The 25,446-nt window shown below is 41.3% G+C and overlaps 1 protein-coding gene across 1 annotated transcript in view; it reads right to left on the minus strand.

Moving 5' to 3' along the window:
• Positions 1-231: 231 nt before the first annotated feature.
• The window catches only part of SH3PXD2B (SH3 and PX domains 2B), a 123,006-nt gene continuing 97,791 nt past the window's right edge, over positions 232-25,446 (minus strand). Inside the window, exons 9-13 of the mRNA XM_036750406.1 lie at positions 24,138-24,255; positions 18,811-19,037; positions 16,591-16,640; positions 15,776-15,901; positions 232-5,969 (exon numbers count right to left, since the gene is read on the minus strand). Coding sequence (XP_036606301.1) covers positions 4,422-5,969; positions 15,776-15,901; positions 16,591-16,640; positions 18,811-19,037; positions 24,138-24,255 — 2,069 coding nt within the window. The 3' untranslated portion in view covers positions 232-4,421. The remainder of the gene's footprint in view (positions 5,970-15,775; positions 15,902-16,590; positions 16,641-18,810; positions 19,038-24,137; positions 24,256-25,446) is intronic.

Genomic DNA, 25,446 nt, shown 5'->3' on the forward strand with positions numbered 1-25,446 from the left:
CTTTGAAAATCACATGAGGCAAACGGGAAGAGTCCCTACTGGAGCAGATCCAGCTTAGTATCTTACAGATGTGCTAGACATGGAGCTCAATAGACTTCTAATATCCCCCAGTGCCCGAACACTAAAAGAAATAGCTTACTCAAGGATAGAGGTCCTACTTTCTTTAAAGTAGGGGGTACAGGATCACAGAATCATAGATTTGGGGCTGGAAGGAACCTTGTGGGGGGGGGTCATCTATTCCAATGTCCTCTTTTTACAGAAGAGGAAACTGAGGCCAGAGAAGTTAAGTGAGCTGCTCAAGGTCACACAGGTATTGGATTCCAAATCTGTTTCTCTTTCCCCTGTACAACACTGTTTGGGAATACAACTTAATGTGGAAAATATTCTTGTCACAGAGGTATTAAGATTGAGGCTAAAAGATAAACTGGTTGTTCTACGATGCAGATTCTTCCCAAGAAGTTTTAGTACAGCAGATCTGTTATTTGACATAGTGTGGTATGGTAAACCGGGACATGGAAGTCCAATCACATTTCTGTGTCTCTTGAGTTGGCATTTAGCTTGGAATTTTGGTCCAGAGCAGGATATCAGGTTATGCAAGAAGCTAACTTGTCCTTTGACCTGTTTGGGTGGTGTAGGGAATGTATAGTCTCTATGATAAGATTAATGCTCATTTGATTTTTTTTTAAAAAAAGATTTCATAAAAACGTTGCTGATAGCCCTTCTGAATCTTTCACAACAGACTGAAGACTGCATTTTTGAGTCAACTGCTGACCATTTTCTGCAAGTCACAAAGAGGCTTGTTGACAGAATGAATGTCTTTGATCCGAAGATCGGCTTTGCTATGTTACAAGAGGCTCATCACCCAGGAGACTGAAGCATGGTGGATTTTTCAGCCATGGCAGCTCACGAAGAACATCTTCCAAGGCAGCAGAGGGGTACCCATGCCACCCTAAATCACAGATCCTTGAAATTATTGCAATAATCCCAGGGGATTATGTAAACATGTCATCAAGCAAGAATGAAAAAGACCTCAGTCATAGCATCAGATCACACTGAACTCCACCTGTTTGGGGAAGTATCCATCAGTGAAACAAAAGAGAAAAGACAAATGAGGACCTGGGCCATAGATTCAAACTGAAAGGCTGCTGCAGAAAGTAAGGAAATATGGCTTCTGATGTAAGGATCACCACACAATGCAATGACTTCAATTTGCAATTAAATCCCTAGAACACAGATGAAGAGGGAGGTGGCCCAATTGCCCCTAGATAGGCACCAGCTGCAGAATGACTGTGACAGGAAGTCAAACCACCTTAGGTTGGCAGAAACCTCGAAGATCCTTAAGGCCGAGGATTTGGGTGTTATTCACATATGCATCTGCCACAGTGCTTTAGTACGGTATCTTACATTTAATAAGCACTCAGTAAACATTAGGTGAATGGATGAATGAAACTAGGAAGCAAGACTGGAACAAAACATGTGGTTTTCCTTTCCAAAACGAAGCCAAATTCAGGAAGGCATAAGGTAAGCTAGCAAAAGGAACATTTATTAAAAAATTAGCTCAACCCCGACCAAACTTGATGTAGCTCCTTTCTCTGATAACTAGGGTCTAGGAATGACAGAGGGGATTTGGGTGCTCAGACTTGCAAAGGTTATTCTCAGAGTTTCGAGGATTCTGTATTCTCTGCTTATCTTCTCAAGTGGTTTCTGAGGACAGTGCTAGATGGGGCTAGTCAGGAATGGGAGAAACACTCAAGTCTATTAGTCCCAGGGCACTAGGTGGTAGGTTCCCCAGGGCTACACATCCCTTAAGAGTAAGGGATGAATAATGGACATGAGATTAACATGCATGGTGGAATCCAGGGAAAATGTGAATTAAAGTCTTTTTTCCTATCTAAGGGCCTTTAATGGCCACTTCTTTAACAAAGCAACACATTTAGAAGTATTAAGGATTAGAGAATGGACTTTTGTACCCATAGCTTTCTAATCTAAAATGTGTATGGGGAGTTGTCTTCTGAAGAAAACGGCCATTAACACAATGAAAGGGGCAGTCTAGTGCTGGCTTGTTCCTAGAAATAAGCCATAGGAAGGAAAGTATGTTCCTGCTTTCAAATGTATCCCCTGTCACCTGGAGCCCTTGCCCCTTCTGTTCCTTCCACAGGAGGTCCTGGGATCACAAATTTAGCATTGGAGGGTACCTTAAAGATCACCTAGTGCAACCCCTTCATTCTTACAGTCAAGGAAACTGAGGCATATAGATCTTAAATGACTTGCCCACGTTCACAGAAGTATTAACTGGTAGAGCTGGAATTCAAACCCAAGTTGTCTGATTCCAAACCTATCACTCTTTCCAAGAAATCATGCTGCCTAGTCCTCGTTTCTTTTAGGCTGAGACAGTCTTGTCTCTGGACTACTAGTTAGGATGGCTGGGTCCTCATCTTGGTTATCTCACAAATTGGCTGGGTGACATTAACAAAATGTGACTCTGTGATTCATCTGTCAAGTGGGGTAAGTGTTGCCCAACTTCACTGACGAGGTTGTGAAGGCCAAGTGAGATAACAGATGCAAAAACACTGGAAAACTCGATGCTTTACAGATGTGGGGTATTGAGAGCAGCAGAGCATTAGTGGGAGTCAGACTAAGCTCTTGCCACCATCCAATGGACTGAATAAAGGGCAACTTTCACCCCCCTCCTTTTTCCTTCAAAGTTCAGCTCCATGTCACCTCACCTCTTATAGGAAGTCTTTCCTAATATCCCCAGCTATCAGCCCCATCACCACACCCCTCCAATGACATTGTATTTAGTGTATACTTTTCTTTGTACATGTTGACTTCCCAACAGAATGTAAGCTCCTTAAGGGCGGGGACTGCTTTATTTTGCCTTTGTCTTCCCAGCCCCTAACATAACACAAGGGACAAAGTAGGCACTTAAGGAGGATTTTCTGATTGATGATTGGGCTAGGGATTGGTGAGGCTAGTCATTCAGGGGTTTCCCTTATCTCTTCTTCCCACTCCCAACCCCACCACCAACTGCTGCAGTAGTTACTGAATCCCGGCCTTTCACCTTGCCAACGTCACTAAGCTAGGATCATTTCCTATCATCATATAAAAAATGAGTTGCTGTGGACCTAACACATAACTATTCCCCCTGGAATCCTAAAGAACAATCAGGATGAGATATTGAGAGAAACATTCAGGAAAAAGGAGTGGTAAGTAGAGAAAGGGACGGTGTGGCGGGGGAGGGTTTTGTGATCAGTGTAGAAAAAGGAATATTTAGAACCCCTTTCTCATAGCTTTTGGGAGTCCAATGGCTCTGTCGCCCTAGCTTGCATCAGCTAGCCATCAATTCCTATTTTGGGCCTTCTTTTCCTCTACTCCCCAATTAGAGTTGGGCTGTCCATGAAGGACAGATTCCCAAATCTAAACAGCACCATACTGAAAGAAAAAGGTGGCTGATAGCAGCTCTAGGTTACCCTGGGATAAAGGGATGTCCAAAGCATGTACTGAATGTTGTGCTGCCCGAGGGTAGGAATCACCCTTCTAGGACATAAAGCTTTCTCAAGAGTGCAAAAACAAACAAAAAAAGAAAGGGAAAAAGGGGCAGGTTTAGCAGACTTCTGTCCTTGTCCTCTTCTACTTCCATGGCATGTGAGTAAAGGTTATTCCTCACCAAGTCAAATATGACCATAACCTTAATGAAGGAAAGACCTGTCAAGATTAGAAAAAGCACACAGGGCCTTTGTGGCAGCAGGTATTTCTGCAAACAACAAAATTGGGAACGAGTGCCTTTTAGGAAAGGCTAAAAGGAGAAGGCGAATTTGGGTCATGCGAAAGGGGAATCACAGCAAGGCCTACCCTGGGACACTGGGCCTGGCTTCATATCTGATCAAGGCTGATTAACTTTTTGGTGCTCAGAGGTCTGCTCTGGGATCTGGTATCCCAGTGTCTTTGCTAGTTAAATTCTAGATACTAGCACAATCTGGGGAAACGGTAGCTCCTGGTTCTTGGATACTATGTATGTGAGAGCTACAGGAACCCATTTCCACCACTTAAAGCAGTAATTTCTATGGGTAACTGAAAACATATAGAAGGGACCTTCGTTTCATCCAATCCCCTCATATTACAGATGGAGATACTGAGGAATAGGAGCAGAGTTAGACATTTGACCTGGAGACTACCATTGAAGATGGACTGAATCTCCTATAAGAGGGATGACTGCCAAGGAACTGAATTAAATTGCACTGAGGCTGGGGGATGTACTCTCCATGATCATTCCTGCTTAGGAATCAAGAGAAAGCCCAATGCACTCTGGTATCTTTTCCTTTTAAAGCCTTGTAGAAAACGATAAGTTAAGAAGCTAATTAAATACCCAGGTAAAACCAATGGAGATCTTGGTGGGATAGATCCTACAAGGACAATGGGAACTATGGCTTCTTTCTTAGATAGTTGGAAGGAATCCAGCCTTCCCAAGAAGGCGCTCCACTTAGGACCTGACAGAACCACCAGCCACTGCTATTCTTTTCACGTACTTCAAACACAGTCCCCTCCTGGAAGCCACTGGTCTCTTCATCCCCTTCAAAGTTAGCCATAGCCACATATAGTGTATCTTTGGGGACTTCCGCAGTAGGGAAAGGTATAGCAGCTGGCTTCTCCCTCACCTCTCCTAGCTTGGTTGCTGCTTTTGGCCCGAGCCCACTTTTTGCTTTGACCTCTTCTTGGCCTCCTGGACCAGGCAGGAAAGGTTTGGCCTTTGGAGGGACAAGCATGGGTCGGCCAAGAGCTGGAGCAGCCTTGACTTCATTCACCTCTCGATGTGGCACTTTGGTCTCAGGAAGGGGCCTGGAAGAGGAAGAGGTTTTCTTGGGAGGTGGCGGCCTCCGAGGAGGTACTACTGGTCTCTGTTGTGGTGACTCTTTGGGAGGGGTAGGGCTACTCTTGGGTATAGGATCAGTCGTCTTTGCTGGCCTTGGGGGGACTTTAGAGGAAATGTCCTTTGCCGTGAGACTGTCCTGTTTAGGTGTGAGCTTGGTGTCTACCATGGCTCGCTCCAGAGGCCTGCTGGAAGCCTCTCCTGAGAGCAAACTGTTGCTGAAGGAGCCATCGTGAATTCCACTTGGGTGGTGATTCTCCTCTTCTGATGACTTCTCCTGAGACTTAGCAGGTCGGAGCTTGCTCCTGAGGTTGCAGATGTCCAATCTGTCCTCAGCTTGAGGAGGCTCTGTCCTGTGGGAAGAAGCTGGTTTTGGTCTAACCTGAGGTTTAGACTTCAGGAAGGGATTCTGGGTAAAAGACTCAGGTTTGTCTTCAGGCTGTTCAGCTTTGGGTTTGATGATGGGACGGAGGTTTGGCTTCTTTACCTCTTTGGCTAGCACTTTGTGCCCACATTCTAGCCCCATTTCATTTTTCTGTTGGAACACTTTGCCTTTATCTGATTTCAGCTCTGCTTTCTTGTTGTCCCTTGGTGGGGGCATGTGTTTTGGTGGAATCATGGGCAAAATCATTCCAGGAGGCTTGGGGGACCCTCTGAGCTGCTCCATCCTTTGCCGCTCTCTCTCTTGCAGTTCCCCTTCCGATTTGATGATGGACTCCTTCCGTGGTGGGAGGCTGGGCTTCTCCTCCATGTCTGGGTCAGAGATTTCCTCATACCCGGCTGATGCAGCCATATCTAAAGAGACATTCCGATGGCCCTCCTTACCCTTCCATTCTTTGGCCCAAGGTATGCCACAGTCCATGCCGTTGTGTGGTGCTTCAGGCAAAGGCCGAGAGGGGCCAGTTGCTTCAGGGCCAGTGTGATTCTCCACCACGGCCTCCCCCAGGCGGAGCTGTGTCATTTCATTAGGCAGTGGAGCTAAGAAGTTGGGTCTTGAGGCATTGCTCGTTTTCTTGTACTTGTCAATGAATGTTGCTGGGGCCCAGCCTTCCTTATCATCAATTTGGATGTACCACCAGCCACTTAGGTTCTTCTCAATCACCTGGAAAGTATAAAAGAACAGATAAACTTAGTAACAATGGTTTTACAACCATTTGCCTTAAAGGAGATTCCAATAGGACCAAAATATTAGGAGTTGTGTCTTTAGAATTAGGGCATGTGTAGGCATGGGGAAATCTTAGAGCCCAGGATTCTGTGCATGCGTGTGTGTGTGTGTGTGTGTGGGGGGGGGGGGGTGGTACTTAACTAGAGAGGAGATGCTGAAATTTTAAAAAATGCTTTAAGGGAATCGAGAACTGTTACAAGGCACTGTAGCTTCCAGGCGGCACAGAACTAATTTACCATAGAACTGCCTGTTATTTCAATCCCTCCCTTGAAAATAATGTCTTCCTTTGACAATATTTTCAATTTGATCTAAAAGGAGCGTCTCTCTCCACTCCCAATTCCTGAACCTACTTATGATCTTATAGTTGATACAGGGAAGCAACAGGATTTACTTTACATAAATTAATTTAATTGATATTAATGGAGTATCTCTAACAAAACATAGCCCTTGGGGCAGCTAGGTGGCGCAGTGAGTAGAGCACCAGTCCTGGAGTCAGGAGGACCTGAGTTCAAAACCAGCCTCAAACACGTGACACAATTACTAGCTGTATGACCTTGGGCAAGTCACCTAACCCCAATTGCCCTGCCTTCCCCCCTTCAAAAAAAAAGATAGCCTTGTACATGTAAGCTATGTAGAAAAGTGACTGGTGCCCCAATAATACAGAGGCAGGTAGGACAAAGAATCCCCTAGCTCTTTTGGGGGCTTAGTTAGAGCAAAACATCCTTCAAAAAGTCTTTCCTGATTCTCTGGAGTGTTGGTGTTACTTTCTACTTATTTTTATATATCCTACTTATTTATGAACGCGTTGCAACACCTCAGTAGAGGTGTTTCTCTCCTATCTCTGTTTCCCTGGTGCCTGGCACACAGTATGCTACATTATACATTATGTAGCATGAATAAATGCTTACTGACTGACTAAAATAAATGGAATGCATATCATTGTCAATTAATTAGTAGTTAATAGACTCATGAATAAACAGCTTTAGGACCAGTGCAGTGGAAAAATGAAAACGGGACAACAAATATTCTTAATTCAATGGACATTTTATCAAGCACATACTGTGTGTAAAGACACTGCACCAGGCCTCAGAGACTCAAAGATAAAATAAAAATGAGTTCTGGCCCTCAAGGCATTTCTATTCTATTAATCTGATTACATTCTATTAACTTGATACTACAATGCCCATTGTATGCAAGTAATAATACGTTCCTCCCATCATAACTCATGAGAAGTTTCCATTATTTATTCATTAGGGAGGAACAAATGAAGTTTTTAAACCTAAAAATGAATATATGGAGGGCTAGAAATAGTACAAACAAAATGCATATTCAATGAATTTTGATGATCATTATTCCATCATTTGAAGTATTTCCTAGCTACCAATCTGCTGCAAATTTTTACCATACACAAAACTTTGACTACCAAATGATGTTACCTCTTAAAACTCAGAAACTTCAAAGGATCTACTCTTTCTTTCCTCCATAAATGCCCTCCCCATTCTGGCACCTAATTCCTAATCCTTGAGCCAGGCTGAGCTGCTATTCTAAAGTTACTGAGGACAGCACAGAAAAAAGTAAATGGCATATTTATGTTAGCAGGACAAGGCAGATTTTGGGTTGAGAAAAGATGCTTTAAATTGTATCAAATCAAAAGAAAAACCCCAACACAGTCAATTTATTACCGGCAATGGAGAGGTCAGAGCTGAATATGAGTAGAATATAACATACTACACCAAGAGCTGCACAACAGAAGGAGGAGTGAGCCTGGAAGAAGATGGCAACAGATATATATGTATATATATATATATATATATATATATATATATATATATATATATATATATATATATATATATATATATATATATATATATATATAACCAGAAAAGGATATGGGCCAGCCATATGCAAAGAGCAAGGGACAATTGATGGATAGCACACATACTCCACTGGTGTACTCTTTTAATGTCAAGAGAACTAGAGGAGGTCCAGACTTAAAATATATTGCAAAGTGGTTGTCATAAAACTATCTGGTACCAGAAGAAAATGCAGAAATAGATCAATAAAATGGAATCTAGACAGCAACTATAGGCATACCAAAGATTAGTATTTGATAAATCTATACAAATAAAAGCTAGAGGAAGGATTCATTATTTAATAAATGTACTTGGGAAAGCCAGTTGGCAATTTAGCAAAATAGATTTATGCTTATGTCTCACATCATATATAAGTGAATTCCATCTGGAGGAGAAACTTAAAACACACAAAAAACCCAAACTATAAAAAGATGATAAAAAATGGAATAATGTATTTGCCTCAGCTGTTGAGGGGTAAGACTTTTTTTTTCTATTCAATAAGAAAAAGGAATTTTTGGGACCAGGTAGAAGGGCTTTATTTACATTAAAATAAAAAATTTCCATACAATTAAACTATGTAGTTAAAAGTTAAAAAACACCAACAGATTGGGGGGAATATTTGAGACAAATATCAGATTAAATACCTGTTATCTAAATTATGTAAGGAAGAGCTAAAAAAAATTACAAAGATAATTTCCAGTCCAGGATGGAAAAATTTAAGTCAATTAGTCGATAAATATTTATTAAGTGCCTACTATGAGTCAAGCACTAGTGCTAGGGATACAAAAAGAGGCAAAAGACAGTTTCTGCCCTCAAGAAGCTTACAATCTAATGGGAAAGACAACATGTAAACAAATATGTACAAACAATCTACATACAAGACAAATAGGAAATAAAAGAAGGAGGGCACTAGGATTAAGTGGGGTTGGGAAAAATTTCCTGCAGAAGATGGAACTTTAATTGGGACTTAAAGGAAACTAGGGAAGGCGGTAGACAGAGATAGGAAGGGAGAGCACTCTAGATATAAAGGACAAATAGAGAAAATCTCTGGACTAGAGAGAATGTCTTCATGGAACAGCAAGGAGGCTGATACGGTATCACTGCATGGAAGAGCATACGGCTATAAGGTATAAGAAGACTGGAAGGATGCGTGGGGTTGAGAGGGAGGTAGGTTATAAAGGACTTTGACAGCCAAGTTAAAGATTTTGTATTTGATGCTGGAGGTGATAGGGAACCAGTGGAGGTGACTGAGTGGAAGGGAAGGGTGACCTGGTTAGGTCTGTGCCTTAGGAAATTCACCTTAGTAACTGAAATGGAGAATGGATTGGAGTGGGGGGAGACGTGAGGTAGGCAGATCCACCACCAGGCTACTGTCCAGGTATGGGTTGATGAGGGCCTAGTGTTACAGGGGAGAAGGGGGTTGTTACAAAGGTGAAACTGACAAGCCTTGGAAACAGATGGGATATTGGTGACATAGTTGGAGATGACACCTAGGCTGTGGCCCTGCGGGATTGGGAGGATAGTGGTACCTACGGAATCTGGGGGAAGCGGGGAGAGTTTAGGGGGAAAGATAATGAGTTCAGTAATAGATGTGTTAACTATAAAATGTCTTCTGGACATCCAGTTTGAGATGTCTGAAAGGCAGTTGGGGATGTGAGGCTGGAGGTCAGCAGAAAGATGGATTTGAGAGTCATCAACAAATTAATAATTAAATCTCTGGCAGCTGATGAGCTCACCAAGTGAAGTAGTGTGCAGAGGGAATAGAAGGGGGTCTAGGACAGAACCCTATGGGACGCCAAAAGGTATATGAACAAACAAGTTTCAAAATAGGAAATATGAATTGTAACCTCACTAATAATCAAAGAGATGTAACTTAAACAAATCTGAATGGCTATCTCACGGCCATCAGATTGGTAAGCATAATTTTAAGAAATGAAACTCTAGGGGCAGCTGTGTGGTGCAGCGGATAGAGTACTGGCCCTGGAGTCAGGAGGATCTGAGCTCAAATATGACCTCAGACACTAGCTGTGTGATCCTGGGCAAGTCACTTAATCCTGGTGTCCTCCAAAAACAGAAAAGGAAAAAAGAAAAGAAAGAAATTCTGCTGGCAGATTGTAGAGAAATAGGTATGGTACATTCATGCTTAATGAGCTAGATGACTCAGAGCTCTGGTCCTGTAGTTGGGAAATCCCGAGTTCAAATGTGACATCAGACACTTACTAGCTATGTGATTCTGGGCAAGTCACTTGATGTCTGTCTGCCGTCATAGAAGGAAATGACAAACTACTCCAGTATCCTTGCCAAGAAAACCCCATGGATAGTGTGGTCCATGGGGTCACAAAGAGTCAGGCATGGCTGAATGAGTGAACAATAACAAAACACTCATACGCTGCTGGTGGAACTTCCAACTTACACAATCTTACATTATGCAATAAAAGTCAACAAAAACAATCATGTCATTTGATCCATTAATCCCATGGTTGGAACTATATCCTGAAAGTTATTAAAAACAAAGAATAAGGGAGCTACTGAAATTTTCACAGTACTTAAAAGAACCAAACAAACCTGGAAGCAACTCAAGTGTCCAACAAAGGGTAACGGTTATAAAAACACAGACTGGCAATTATGAAGACAAAGACATCTAGAAAGAACTTTATGAAATAATGCAAAATGAAAAAGCAGAACCGGGCAACAGAATCCCTATTAACTACTACCATATAATTGGAAAAGTGAATTAGAATGGATAAAAATATCGTGGCAGAGGCTTAAAGGGTGTGACTAGAAAGTTGTTTTTGATATTTTGTGTTGAATTTAATAATTCATTTGCAAATCGCTATTAAGCAAATTTAATTACTGAACATCATGCCGATGTTCACCATTTAGTTTTAAATTATTTGCTTAATTGAAAACAATTTTTCAAAAAGACAGAACTAGAGAAAGGTCTTCAGAACATTGGGTGAGTCTTCTTGGAGGATTTGTGGGAAAACAGAGACAAGAGTCTTACAAGATTCTTGGTCCTAAAGAGGAGGTATGAGAATATATCTCCTCTTTGCAGAGGTGGATTATGGGTGTGAACCATTACACACAATGCCAGGTTTGCTGATAGGTTGGCTAGCTTTGCTGAACTGCTTTCCCCCATTTTTTTCTTATTCTTTACTATAAGGGATAGAACTCTGGGGGGTGGTGGAGGAGGATATATTGTGAAGCATAAATGACATAAAAACATTTAAAAAAAAGACTCATACAAGATGAGGAGGCATGGATGCGTAAATTGTGATTGGTATCACTACATCCCTTTGATGAGATCACAGATTCCACAAAATACAGAAGTATATTACTGATCTCTTCCTCCTAGCCTACTGTTTTAGATATTTGTGGCTGACCCACTGGAAGAAATGAGCAGTCATATATCCAGTTCCTCAAATCTTGTTGTTAGCACTGGAGAACCCTAGGAAGGATAAAGATACAGGAAGTCCTACTTCCTATTCTCTTGGATATGGGACAAAGGGAATACAGCTGGGATACCATGACCACATTTCAAAGCTTGGAAAGAGATCAAAGATTCACCAGGAAATATGTCACAACTGCCTACTGGCATTCATTCATTGATTTGACAATTATTTATTGTCTATCACGTGTCAAGAAGAATGAGAGGCCATCGCTATCCTCAAGAACCTTACAATATAAAAGTAGAGATGAGACGGAGATAAATAGCTATTAGCATCATGTACTGAAAGAGTGGTTTGGAGGAAGGGATGGATCAGGGAAGGCATCTTGGAAAAGGTGGCATTTGAGATAGGCCTTGAAGGACGAGTTGGGTCTCCAACGGTAAATAAGAGGGAAAGGGCATTCAAATTCTAGATTAAGGGCATGGCATGAATCAAAACAAGGAGGTTAAAAAGAAGTCCAATGCTCAAATGAGTATTCTACATTGGCTGCAGCATAGGATTTGTACTAGAAAGTATGAGGCAATGTCTGCTTGGGGCTAGAATATAGAGAGGGCCTTGAATGCCAGGCTCAGATATTTAAATTTTATTCCACGGATTATGGTAGAGTCCAAGATTTTTGAGCAGGGGAAAATATGAAGTGGTGCTTTAGAGAGATGAACTTGGAGGGGGTGTGGTAGATGAGCTACAATGAGGAGACTCTGGAGGCAGAGACATCAGATAGAGACCCAAGAACTTGCTTTAAGAATACTTGAATATTGCTTGCCTTCTCAATGAGGGCGGATGGAGAGGGAGGAAGGGAGAGAATTTGGAACTCAAAGTTCTAAAAATAAATGTTAAAAATTATTTTTTACATGCAACTGGGAAATCAGACATACAGGCAATGGAGTATAGTAATCTTTCTTGCCCTACAAGGAAATAGAAGGGGAAGGGATAAGAGAAGGGGGCAATAATAGAAGGGAGGGCAGATTCAGGGAAGGGCTAGTCAGAATGCATGTTGTCTTGCGGTGGGCAGGGAGAGATGGGGAGAAAATTTGGAACTCAAAATCTTGTGGAAATGAATGTTGAAAACTAAAAGTAAATTAATAAAAAAGGAAAAAATACTTGAAAGACTACTTCATATGATTTTTTTTACCTTACAATTCTATACATTTTATTTCATGTATTTAAAAATAATATTCTGAGAAGGGGTCTAGGGAATTCACCTATGACTGCCAAAGGGATCTGTGACACAAGTTCAGCTCACATCAATTTTATTAGGGCCTTATTTTGTAAAACGTCCTGTGTGATAATCTGGGCAGGGGTGGCAATGAAAACCTGAACTGGTATGGTAACAGTGGGATCAGAAAGGAAGAGGTGTTGTTCATCCTTCACTTTTGAAAAGGACCAATGATGTCACGAGGGCGATGTCTTGACTTGAGAGTGAGAGGGATCTAAGTGAGACAGAGCCATATAAAGCTGTCAGCCTCACTCTCTCTTCTGGAGTCATCAAAATCCAGTGGCAGGACAAAAGTCAAGACAACTGGTAATGGCCAGGGATGCAGTGGATGACCTTGGCATCTTGGATGTCTGACCAAGCTCTAAGCGCTCCACAGTGCCTGTTTCAGCCACCTTCATGGCCTTCGTAACAAATTGTTCTCATCTAACCATCCTGCTGGGGAAAGTCTTCACATGCTTGGGGTAGACATCCTTCTAACTCACCAAGAGGTTTGAGGCCTGTTAGTTACCCTCAACCTGGTTTAGGCCATTTGCTGAGATGGTTTGACCCAGGGTGTGGCTACTGCCCATGCTACAGCTTAGCAACTGAACTGAGGTGGTGGCTTGTGTTGTGTTTGTCCTTTGTTCTCGAAGAGGACCACGACATCAGGGAGATGATGACATGACTTTGAGTGAGGGAGGTCTGGGCAAGGTCACCAGCCCCACTTTCTCCTCCAGAGCCATCTGGGTTCAGTGCTCAGATATAGATCAGGAGGACTGGAAATGGCCCAGGATCAATGAGAGACCCTGGCCCTTTTAGGCTAAGGTCTTTTCAGGTTCTCACTGAGTGAAGTAACATCCATTCAGAGAATAGACCTCTTTAATTAGTGAGTCAAGGAGTGGCCCCTTTAATTGAAAAAAAAATCAAACTGAGAGGGGAGGACCCTCAGGGTTGCTGGCCAAAAGAGAAATAGTTACTATTTACATTTACTCTGAGGCCCACAAAAATAGCCATTAAATGGTGCTCCAGAGTGAAATGGGTTTAAGGTTTGGTCTTTGAGAAAGAAATCTAGCCTGTAAACCTCAAGTTAACTACGTAGCTTTTGGCCATCAAAATTTACCTTCCTTTGGAGAGGAGATGGAGATGGAGATGGAGAGGGTGATGAAAAGGGAGAGCTGAGTTGCCCAACCAGCTGGGAACCCATAGGACTACTCACAGGTTGTGTTTGTCCTTTGTTCTCGAAGAGGACCATGACATCAGGGAGATGATAACATGACTTGCAGTTGGCTTTGATTTGAGTGAGGGAGGGCTGTGCAAAGTCACCAGCCTCACTTTGCAGAGAAATTAGAAAGGAAGAGAAAGATGCAAGAAACAGTTTGAAGGAAAATGGATACTATTGTGTGAGTCAAAGATCACTGGGATGTTTTACGCTTATGTGATTAAATGACAGTTCCTATAACAGAAACAGTCAGTAGGATAAATCTAGTAAAGGGGTAGAGAGGAGTTTGATTTTAGACATGTTAATTTTTTGTTATGGTGGGAAATTCAGATGAAAATGACCAGCAGGCAGTTCAAAATATAGGACAGGAAGTTGGTAGAGATTATTAAGGCCTATAGATATGGATCTGGTGTCACTTGTGAACCTTCCAGGTCTCAGATAATAGACTTTGAAGTACCAGTTAAGCTGCCTATAGGCTGTATTTTATAATTTATAATTTTATAACAAAATGATTATTTATAATTGCAAATACATTTCTCTTTAGTTAGAAACGGTGCTGCTTAGAGGACTTTAGCTTCTACCAGCCAAAGAAAATAATCTACATGGAGGACATGCTGCTTACACAGGGAGGCTGTATAATGTTGTAAAGTGATTCTGAGGGTTCCGGTCTCCATTTTGCTACTTACTAGCTATAAAACTTGGCCTCAGTTACCAGTTGTGTCTCAGTTTCCTCATATCTCAAATGGAGATAATAGTAGCTTTCTTTTGAGGGTTAAATGAGAAAACATTTAGAAATACTTTGGAAATGTAAAAAGTTGATAATAGATATAAAAATGGTATAATTTCTTCCTACTCCTCACACTTCTTCTCCTAAATAATCTGTGGTGGGCACAGATAAGATTTCTTTCTAATGAGAAAGATTAGTGCCCAAGGTACCCACTGGAGCGGAAGCTGGATTCGTTGAAGACTCTGCAGAATCAGGGAGGAAGAGCAGTTACCACAAATGGGTTTTGCCTCTTTGTGGAGCAGGAGCTCCCTGAGGGCAAGGATTATATTTTTCTTATTTGTTTTTTGATAATGCCTTGCATTAAAGTTATTACTTAAGAAATGTTTGCTCAACTGTTGATGATGATGGGAAGTGATGAACCGACAAGAATAATTGTCATGGTGCCATTTCTTTCTGCATATTTCTTACCTGTGATGGTTTGTGTGTGTGTGTGTGTGTGTGTGAGAGAGAGAGAGACGAGAGAGAGAGAGAGAGACAGAGAGAGAAAGAGACAGAGAGAGAGAGAGAGAAAGACAGAGAGAGAGAGAGAGACAGAGAGAGAGAGACAGAGAGACAGAGAGACAGAGAGAGACAGAGAGAGAAAAAAGACAGAAAGAGAGACAGAGGGAAAGGGACAGAGACAGAGAGGCAGAGACAGAAAGAGACAGAAAGATACAGAGAGAGAGAGAGAGAGAGAGAGAGAGAGAGAGAGAAACAGAGACACAGATAGACACAGAGACAGAAAGAGACAGAGACAGAAGAAAGAGAGAGAGACAGAGAGAGAGAAAGAACTTTTTAGAACCTGCGTGCCAAGTTGTCCACTTGCTGTTCTCATTTTCAGATGATGAACATGATGGAGAAAAATGGAGAAGAGGAGGCAATGGATGGATGGTAGAGGCTGACTCTAACAACTGTGTTGTTGGAGAGTTGGGTCAATCTGTCCTCATCACAGAGTAATGATTATACCAGGCCTGTCTCAAGTGTCAACTCCGGCACCTATAATGTCAGCTGCCAAGCAAGGGGTCTTTGTTGTTATTCCCACCTATCAAGGGATTTCCAAGCATGTATCTACATAAAATCTCTAGAGTCATCAAGAGAGATGAGAAAAAGTATTCAGGGGAAAGAGAAATTTCAGGGAATTGTTCAGGCAAGAGGGAAGGAAGGTGAGAGGATGGGAGGGGAGAACAGAGGAAGGAAGGAGAAGTCAGAGGAGGAAAAGGAAGGTTGGAGGTAGGAAGGGAAGGTCAAGTCCACTCACCTCAACTTTCAGTCCTGCCTGGAAACTGATTCCATCAGGAATAGTTGTCTGGAACTCAGCAATGGTGTAATATTCCTCTTCCACTTGGGGTGGGATAGGGGGTTTTGGCAGGTTCAGACCCCGAGGCTGATAGAATTAAACACAAAACTAACTTCAATGTAAAGTGTATTACTAGAAAGTTTAAGCACAATAGGTAATTTTGTGGGATTCAACTAAAATATGACCTGGCTCTAAAGAGACACCTTGGATTTTTGATCTTATGAGTGAATCAGAAGCTTTTCAACCGAGGGTATGTGGGGGAAACGTGGAAAGCTAAAGGAACTCTAGGGCTACACTGAACCTTTTTTTCCCTTTTTCTCTTAAAAGAAATCAGAAAATGTTCTATTGGCTTGGAGGCAACAATCAGAACATAAACAGAGGAAACTAGTATGGCATTAAAGAATCTTTTTGTCCAAGATTTGGTTTTTGTTCATCTTGAGAGGTACAACATTACATATTTTATATTTTATCCATTGGAAAGGGACCCAGCCTAAAAGTCAAAAGTGCATCTCTGTCTTGATTTTGACTTTGTCTCTAATATCCGGTGTGACCACAGGCGAATCACTTATTGTCTCTGAACCTGTTTCCTTCAATGTCAAGTAGGATGATAATATCTATTATACCTAGTATGGCCATTGTTGGAACTGTTGTGAGAACCAAGAGAGATAATGCCTGTGAAGATGCTCTGTTGAATATAAAAACTATATGTTAAGTATAAAAGATTGTCCTACAACATAAGCCTTTCAAATAAGAGCCAGGGCAAGGGTTTTACTTACTATGGTCATATCTCGTCGAGGAGGGGGTCTCTGCCTCATCTTTGGAGATCCTGTGGAGAAACATGGTCTTATTGCAGTCCAGTTCAAAAGGCAGTACCCACAATTCAACACATATTTATTGCACACCAACTAGGTACAATGTACAGAGGGAAGGTATAAAGTTTAAAAAAACAAAAAAAGAAAGAAAACAGAGCTGCTAATACTCAAGGAGCCTCAAAGAGTAAAATAAGATGTGCACACAAATAATTACAATGCCAACTAGAGTGTGAAAATATTTTAAATTATTCAGAATTTTAGGTTAGAAACTCCAATTAGGGGAACAATCAATGATCTCCTGCACGATCACTCATACCCTTCCCTTGAACTTTCTCTCTCAACTCAGGCTCATGCCCCTCTACCATCATGAACCTTTGTCTATTTTGAAATGAAAGAGATTTCTGGAATTCCCACTCCAGCAGTAAGGAAAAAGCTGTGGAAGGCAGAGAGAAAAGGTCCACTCCCAGTATGCTTGAGAGGAGGAGAAACTACTGGTCTCCACAGGTGAAAGGCCTCACCTTTTCCCTGTGAATACCAAGCTTCAAGGGCCTACACTGACAGGGACCATTGGAGACTGGTGCCATTTTCACTGAGGACTCTTCTCCGAGGAGGTCAGACTGGAGAGCACTATCTAGCAATGTTCTGAATGGGTGCTACAGCGTAGATATGGTTGGTAAGATAAAACTTAAGGGAAATTAAATTTAGAATTAAAATTTAATTGGAAGGGAGGATAGAATACCATGCTTTCATACCTGCCTCTGGGCAAATCACTTAGCCTCCCTGGGCCTCAGTCTCCTCACATGAGGAAGCTAGAGGGAGCTAGGCACTGTAGCGGACAGATTTTTAGGAAGAACTGAGGCTGAATGTGTGGCCCTGGAGAATGTTCCTTATTTTCTTTAGTTCTATAATAGCACCAACTTTACAGAGTTATTGTGAGGATCAAATGAGACTATATATATTAAGTAATTGGTAATCTTCCTTTTCTTCTCTTTTTCTCCTTTTTTTCCTTTTCTTCCTCCTCCTTTTCTTTCTCTTCCTCCTCTACCTCTTCTTTTTTCTTTTCCTTTTTCTCCTTCCTTTTCTTCCTCTTCCTTCTCTACCTCTTCTTCTCCTTTTCTTTTTCTCCTTTTTTCCTTTTCTTCCTCCTCTTCCTTTTCTTTCTTCTCCTCCTTTACATCTTCTTTCTTTCCCTTTTTCTCCTTCCTTTTCTTTCTCCTCCTCTTCCTTCTTCGTCTTATTATAAAAGGCCTCTGAGGTCTGTTCAGCTCTAGGTCTGTGATCCACCACCTCAGTCTTGACATTAAGATATCCTGTGCTCTGACCTCCAACATTCTGAGGTACATTACTTTCCATGCATCCTTCTCTCCTTCCCTTATCCTTAACCCTGACCAGCATAGCCAAAGATCTAGGACCACAGTGTTTTCTCTGCTCAGTACAGCCAAACTGGAATAGAATACTGGTTGTGGCTATGAGAGGAAAGGAGATTCTCAGTAGTTAGAAGTCAGATAAAAGTCAATTAATCAGTCAGCAAGTATATATGCCAATACTGTGCTAGGTGCAGGAAAAACAAAGATAAAGATTAAACAGTCCCTGCCCTCACTGGCTTGCATTCAATCAATGCAAGAATTTTGTATAAATAGGGTCAGGAAATGGTGATCAAGAACATAAAACCAAAAATACATGGGAAGAAGGAAATAGTCCATCTGGGATCAAGGTATTGCCAAATGGAGGCAGTATTTCTATATGCCCTAGTAAGGCGATGGCCCTGGTTTAAGCTAAGAGATTTTTTTTTCAACAACACAACAACCTGCAGAAATACTTAACTGAAACCAACTAGGACAAAGAAGGACCTTTCTTCTCTAATGTCTTTTCTGTAACTAAATCCTCTCTTCATAAGGCACACAGAAGTTTTTAGATGTGGTCCTTGAAAGGGCAGTGAAATTAGCAGAAAACAGGAAACTAGGATTTAAATTCTGGTTCTGCCATTAACCATGTGACCTCTCAAAATCTCAGTTTTTCTATCTGAAAAATGGGGATAATAATATTAATAGGATTGTGAGGTTTAAATAAAATAAGGCCCATGACAGTGCATTAAAAAAATCCATTAAACATTATGAAGTAATTATGATTAGAATGAACTGAATAGGACAAACTTTCTCTTTATCCTGCTGGCAATCCACTCACTTTGCTTGATGTCACCATCTAGGCCTGGACGGCTCTCAAACCTTCCATCTCTCTGGTTGTTGAGTACATCCTTCTCTCTGCCTGCTGAGTTCTGCTGCCGGGAAATGCCATCCACATCAACAGTGCACGAATGGGCTGGTGACCCAGAGCTCAGCTTTTGAGCAAATAGCTCTCCACTGCCTTTTTTCAGGTAGGAGGCAGGGGCCCAGCCCTCTTTACCTTGAAACCTAGGAAAAGAAATATCTTCAGTGAGCTCACATTACACTTTCCTTGTGCCAAAGGAGAAGCTTCTCTAACTTTTTAAATTCACCTCAAATCCTAATGGCTAGAAGCCTGAAAGGATAAATTAACTCAATGAATGTAAAGAGGTGATAATAAGAGAATAAGAAATATATAATTTAAACACAATAAATGCAATAATAAATAAATAGATGATAATAAGAGAATAAGAAATATATAATTTAAACACAATAACTATAATAATAAATAAAGAGATGAGAATAAGAGGCAATAGTCATTAGGAACCAAGAGAAAAACTGTTACTGCTCAGAAGATGCCTCATATAGCATAAAAAAGGGACATGGGTCTTACAGGCAAAAGACATTTGGTTCAGGTTCCAACCCTTACACTCTATGACCTGCATACCCTGAATGATCTCGGATAAATAATTTAATTTTTCTGTGATGGAATTTCCTCCTGTAAGATGAATATAATAATACTCAATTTCCTAATTCAGATCAAATTAGGTAATATATATAATATGTTTTATAAATTGTAAAGTGCTATAAAAACGTAAAAATTTATTACTATTAACATTGTACTTGTAGGATAGACAGGTTGGTCCAGCGCCTGAAGCAAAGCATGTAATGGGGCTCTCGGTCCGGCTTCATTTCATTAAGCTATGAAAGGATTGAGGTCCTCAGAAGTCAGTCTTTCAACTTACAGCCAAATATAAATTGAACAAATGTTTGACTCCCTCTGTTACAGAGGCCGACCCAGTCCCTGTAATTGGTGCACACAGAAAGTCACTGTAAGCCTTCCAAATGGCAATCCAATAAATTTGAAGGTGAAGACATGGAATTGATCCCATTTGCCCAAGGTCCTTCTGTGAGTAAAGATGATTAGTTTAGACTCAGCAGTGGACAAAACCTCAGATTAAAAACCTGGCTGTATTCTGTTTAGAGACATCCAAAAGAAAAAAAAAAACAGACTTCTTAAAAACTGGAAGCAGGTCAAGAAGAAGATCGACATATATTGTATTGAGAATATCTTTTCATCTTAAATGGGTGAATAGAGGAAAAGAGCCCTCTTTCATTCCAGGGACTATTCCTCTGAATGGAAAAATATAGTCAAGGGATTTTGTTTTTGTTCTGGACTGAAGGAATCACAGGCTACCATGGGATTTCATGTTATAAAATGCCAAGTTACACCCAAGTCATACATAGAAAGGCACTAAAGTTCTCTTAGTGGCCAATTACCTGAATTGTGGACAGAATGTCTTGGGAGAAATAAAGTCTCTGAGGGAGCAACCCTGCAAACTTGGACCTACTGGAATAACAGCAAAACTTAAAGCCTCCCTCTCCCAATCTTCCCAAACTCTACCCCAACTCCCAAGGGCACTGCTGACTAATTCCAAAAGATTTGGCTTGAGCCAGTTTTATTAAGAGGACAAACTAAACAACTCAAGCACTATATTTTGCTTACCAGCATAACCCTCGCCCATCCTGAGCTCTTCCTGTCCCAAAAACACTAGTTAAAGCTACCATCATGGCACGAGTTCTGGGAAGTAAATTCTTTTCCTTTTTTTTTTTTTTGGCAGCTGAGAGGAAGTACTATGCCTTCTAGATGCCAACACCCAATTATCTTTTTTTTTTCAGTCAGACTTTGTTTTTGAAGGGTGTTAAAAGTTCTAAGATTTATTGTGCAAGTCATTGCATTTAATGATTTTACTTTGTACCGGGTAAGTTGTATACTGTATAACACATATATACAAAATAGATAGATGATTTTGGGATGGGGTTGGATAGTCACTAGGAGCTAGGGGATCAGGAACAGTCTCATATGGAAAGAGATGTCTTCTAGTATTCTTTTGTGCAAGGGCAGACTTCTTTAGCCTTGATAAGTGTGCCAATCAATGATCTTGTGTGCCAATGCCAAGGCACAGGCAAGGAAGAAAAGAAACAAGGAAGAGGAAGAAAAAATGGAGTAACAGATTTGCAGAAGATGAAGCAAGAGAGATAAAAGTAAGAACAGAGGGAAAGCAGGGAGAAGAGAAAGAAGAAAGTGGTGGAACAAACTTATTAATATGTCAGCCAACAAGTGTTTGAGTGCCTATGTGCTCAGAGATACCATGTTACACTAATTGCTACTGAATCCCAGCTAAAGAGATGCTTCATATTTTCTGTCTAGTTTGGACTGTGGGGTCAGGTCAGGTTGAAGAAAATCAAGGCCTCCTCTCCCTCATGCCCAAATACGTCTTAAAGCTACACAGATATCTCCATTCCTGACTATCAACTTAGGTATAAGAATGTGATGCCACTCATTGGTAAGCATCTGCCATTGTCAAACACCTACTTAGGTACTGGGCACAATCCCCACAGAGAAGCCAAACAGTAGGAAAACATGAAAAGAAGTCAAGAAGAACTTATAAGCTCTGTAGGTAAAACCATTCATCACATCGGTCATTGTGCTAATGTTCTTCTCCATCAGGGAGCAAACAAATAACTGGGCAGCATAGGTTAGCTGTTGCACCCCGGGAAGCCATCTGAGAAAAAGCAAGGGTGTGTGTGTGTGTGTGATTGGCCAGTGGCACAAGAATCAGAGGACTGAAATGGGTTTAATGTTAAAATAGCCCTGGTTCAGAGGGATTTACAGGTGAATTCTATCAAACTTTTAAAAGAATTTATACGATACAAATTATTCTCAAAAACTGAAAAAGAAAACACTTTACCAAATTCTTTTTATGAGACTAATGTAGTCTTAAAACTTAAACCGTTGTAAAAAAATTATAAATTAATATCATTAATGGATATTGATGAAAATTTTTAAATAAAATCCAGGCCAAAAAGGGAGGGGCTGACTGGATACTATCAGTTTTTCTGGTAATGAATGAAGATGAATGAATGAATGAAAAAAGCATGTATTAAATGCTTACTATGTGTCAAATACTATGCTAAACGAAAAAGAAAACGATGATAGTTCTTGCTCTCAGTGAGTTGGCACTCTAATTAGATCAAGACAACAAGACAACACATGCAGGGGAATGGAAAAGCCTGGAGATCACCTTGAAGTCCCTTGGGTACACTGGGGTGTGGACTTCTCAGGGTGGGAAGTCCGAACCGAAGGGGTTTTCCCTGTCTCTTCCTTGTGCCCCACTCTGGTCTGGGTTGCAATGGCTAATAGGGAACAGGCCTAGGGGTCAACGTGGAGCAGGGATTCTGAGATCCCTTTGGAAGGGGGTGGTGTGTTAGTGTACAGCAGGAGAGGAAAAAGGGAATGAGCACTGTCAAGAAGGTTGGGGTGAAGTCTGAGTGACCTGGGCTGGTGAAAGGGGAGTGTGGTGCCACTTGATACCACCTCTACTACTTAATGGATTCTGGGTTGGCCTGACATAGGGGAAAGACAACTTGCTTTGTGCCAGCTCTAGCTGAAAAGCAATGTTTCTGTACAGTAGGGGAGAATTCTTTACAGAACGGTATCACTTCTGAAAAAAACATCCTCCCTTGCTTTCTCTTTCCCAGGCCTAGTCAGAGCTCTGGGGAAGGAAGGGCTTTTACTTTTGGGATGATAACATGTCTCTTCCTAGCACAATGATGCACAGCAATATTGCTGAGGTCGAGACCTAGAGTCGTCAGGACATCTTGGTGCTGCTGCTATCTTGCTTTGTAACTTTGGGAAAGTCATGTGACCTTTATGTGTTTCAGTTTCCCTGCCTGTAAAATGGGGATGATGATAACTGTCCCACTGACCTCATGTTGTCATTATAGAGAATGAGCGCGAGGATATTCTATAAAGCAGGGTGCCATACAAATTCAACAGCAGTAACGGTAATAACATTATTATTAGGCTCTGAGAGACAGAGACCAAGGCAATAAGCACCTTCCTTGAGATGCTTACAGTCTGAAGGGAGAGCTTAGCAACAAGCAAAGCAATTCATTATAAGGAAAATTACAGGGGTTGTGGTAGCGGCATAGCAAAGAAGCAAACCCTTCTTCTCTGTGAATGGTGATGGTGCGGAATAAAGGTGGAGTCATGAACTTATTCCCTGCGTGACCCTAGTCAAGTCACTTAACCTCAATGGGCCTATCAACTCTCTTTGACTTATCTACTAAGTCATATATGATTTGCAATCTGAAACAGTAGTAGGAGTTTGCGCACTGAGATGTTTCCACACTGATAAAAATCAGAGGCCTTTTATATATTTGCATATTCACACGCACAGGGGATTTGTGGCTAGGCTTATGCAGTGTCCCCTACTTGAAGTGGGGTTGAAAATAAATGGCATGGAATACTATTGTGCTATAAGATACGATGAGCAGGACGCTCTCAGAGAAAAGCTTGGAATGACTTACATGAACTGATGCAAAGTGAAATGAGTAGAACCAGAACATTACACAGTAACAGCAGTATTGTAAGATGACCAGCTGGGAATGACTTAGCTATTCTCAGCAATACAATGATCCAAGACAACTCTGAAGACCTTATGATTAAAAATACCATCTATCCCCAGAAAAAGAACTGGTGATATCTGAATACAGATACTTTATTTACATACTTTATTTTTCTTGAGTTTTTTTTTTGGGGGGGGGTCTATGTTCTCTTTTACAATATGACTAATATGGAAATATGTTTTGCATGATGACACATGGATAACCCACATCAAATTGCTTGTCTTAATGAGGTGGGGCGGGGTGGGAGGAAGGGAGAGAATTTGGAAGTCAAAATTTTAAAAACAAATGTCAAAAATTGTTTTTATATGAAAAATAAAATATTAAACAAACAAAAAAGAAAATAAATGGCAGTTTCCAATGGAATTGCCATTTGTGAGAAACATCTATAGTCAGAGTCTAAGATTTCTTCTAGTTCTGTTAATCTGTGGTTGTGTATGCTTGAAGATGAGATTGTCTATTACAGGCTTACAAGGAAGAATATGATGAAGGAGAGAAGCACATAAGAGATACTTCCTTTCAGGACTCAGGTTGAAAAGATGTCAGTGAAATCATCATGAAAGTTTCACCCCCATAGGTCATCATACACAGAGTCTCATGTAGTGTCATTCAGTATGAGAAATCCCCTCTCTAAGGTCATAGGGAGATAGGGAAGAATACCTGATCTTCCACCAGCCCTCTAGGTTTTTCTGGATAACTTCCACCATGGCCCCTCTCTCCAAGTTAATTTCATCCTGGTCTCGAGCGGTATATGGGTAAATGACGGTGTATTTCTCTTCTGTTAGGAACAAAGTATGACGTTAGAACTGGGTCAGCCTGAAGAGTCATTGAGGAAAGTCAGTTGTCATATAGCAAGTTTCTTAAAAAGGTCCTCTTTCTTCCCTGTAAGATCAGAAAACCTTCCTTCAGAAACTGTTCAAGCCCCAATTAAAACTGGACAACTTATTTTATTCTTTTAATAATTCCCCTGTTTTTCCACCCAGTATTGGAGAGAGGAAGAGGCAGTTGCCCCAAATTTATCTGAAGCCCCTGTAGTTTTATACTCTAGTTCTCAAGTCTTTGGGGGCCCTAGGAGAATTGCTAACATCCTGGCCAGTTAGAATCCCATGAATCATCCTTTTAAGTCTACTACCAGGCCTTAACTGAAGGTGGGGCAGTCTCCAAGCAGTTGGATCCAATCCAGGCTAGGAAGGGTTAAAGCTTCACATGGCTATGACAATCTCCCGTTTGGATTTGGCAACCTGGCTGCCTGTAGTGTTGAGGGATTAGATCCATTTGGCAGCAGATGGTCTGAGGATGAGATCATTACCAACCAAAGACAGCTAGAAGTTTCATTAATATAGAGAAGCAAACAAATGTAAACAGGTAGGTTCTTCCTTTCCCCAAAGTTGCTTTCAGACCTTCTACTTAATTCCTTTCAGAAAAGTTAAATCCAGATGTTTCCCTCCCACAGTAAACCCTGAGGTCTCCGGCCATCAAACAGAAGGGGGTATTTTCCTTCAGAATCATCCAGATTCAGGACATCGACTCTGCAGAAAGCAAGGGAATGGGCTTGGCCTTCAGCTGTTCAAAAGCACTCATGCCTAGGGGTGAGGGGGTAAGAGAGAGAGAGCACCATAAGGAAACGGCCTTGGGGTATCCCCCCATGCTCAACACCCAACTCCAAAAGAAGCAACAGGCAAGGTAAGAGGGAAGGAGTGAGTGCCCTTCTGCATTGGCAACTTTTCTAGCCCTAAGAGAATCTCCTTTTTTTCTCAGTGAAGGCTCAGGCCAGCTGAGGGGCTGAAGTCTACATGTAAATTCTTCCTCTCCTCTCCTCTTCCGTCTGTCTCCTGCCTCTCCTTCCCTCCCCTCCCCCCTCATATCTCTCGCTCTCTGTCTGTTTTTCTCCCTCTCCAGTAACTCCTAACAGGCTTCTTTTTGTGGCCTGCCTGTCTGGCACCGAGGGCTGACTTACACTGTGTTCATT

The sequence above is a fragment of the Trichosurus vulpecula genome, chromosome 3 (assembly GCF_011100635.1).
Source record: "Trichosurus vulpecula isolate mTriVul1 chromosome 3, mTriVul1.pri, whole genome shotgun sequence".
In the NCBI taxonomy this organism is placed as follows: Eukaryota; Metazoa; Chordata; class Mammalia; order Diprotodontia; family Phalangeridae; genus Trichosurus; species Trichosurus vulpecula.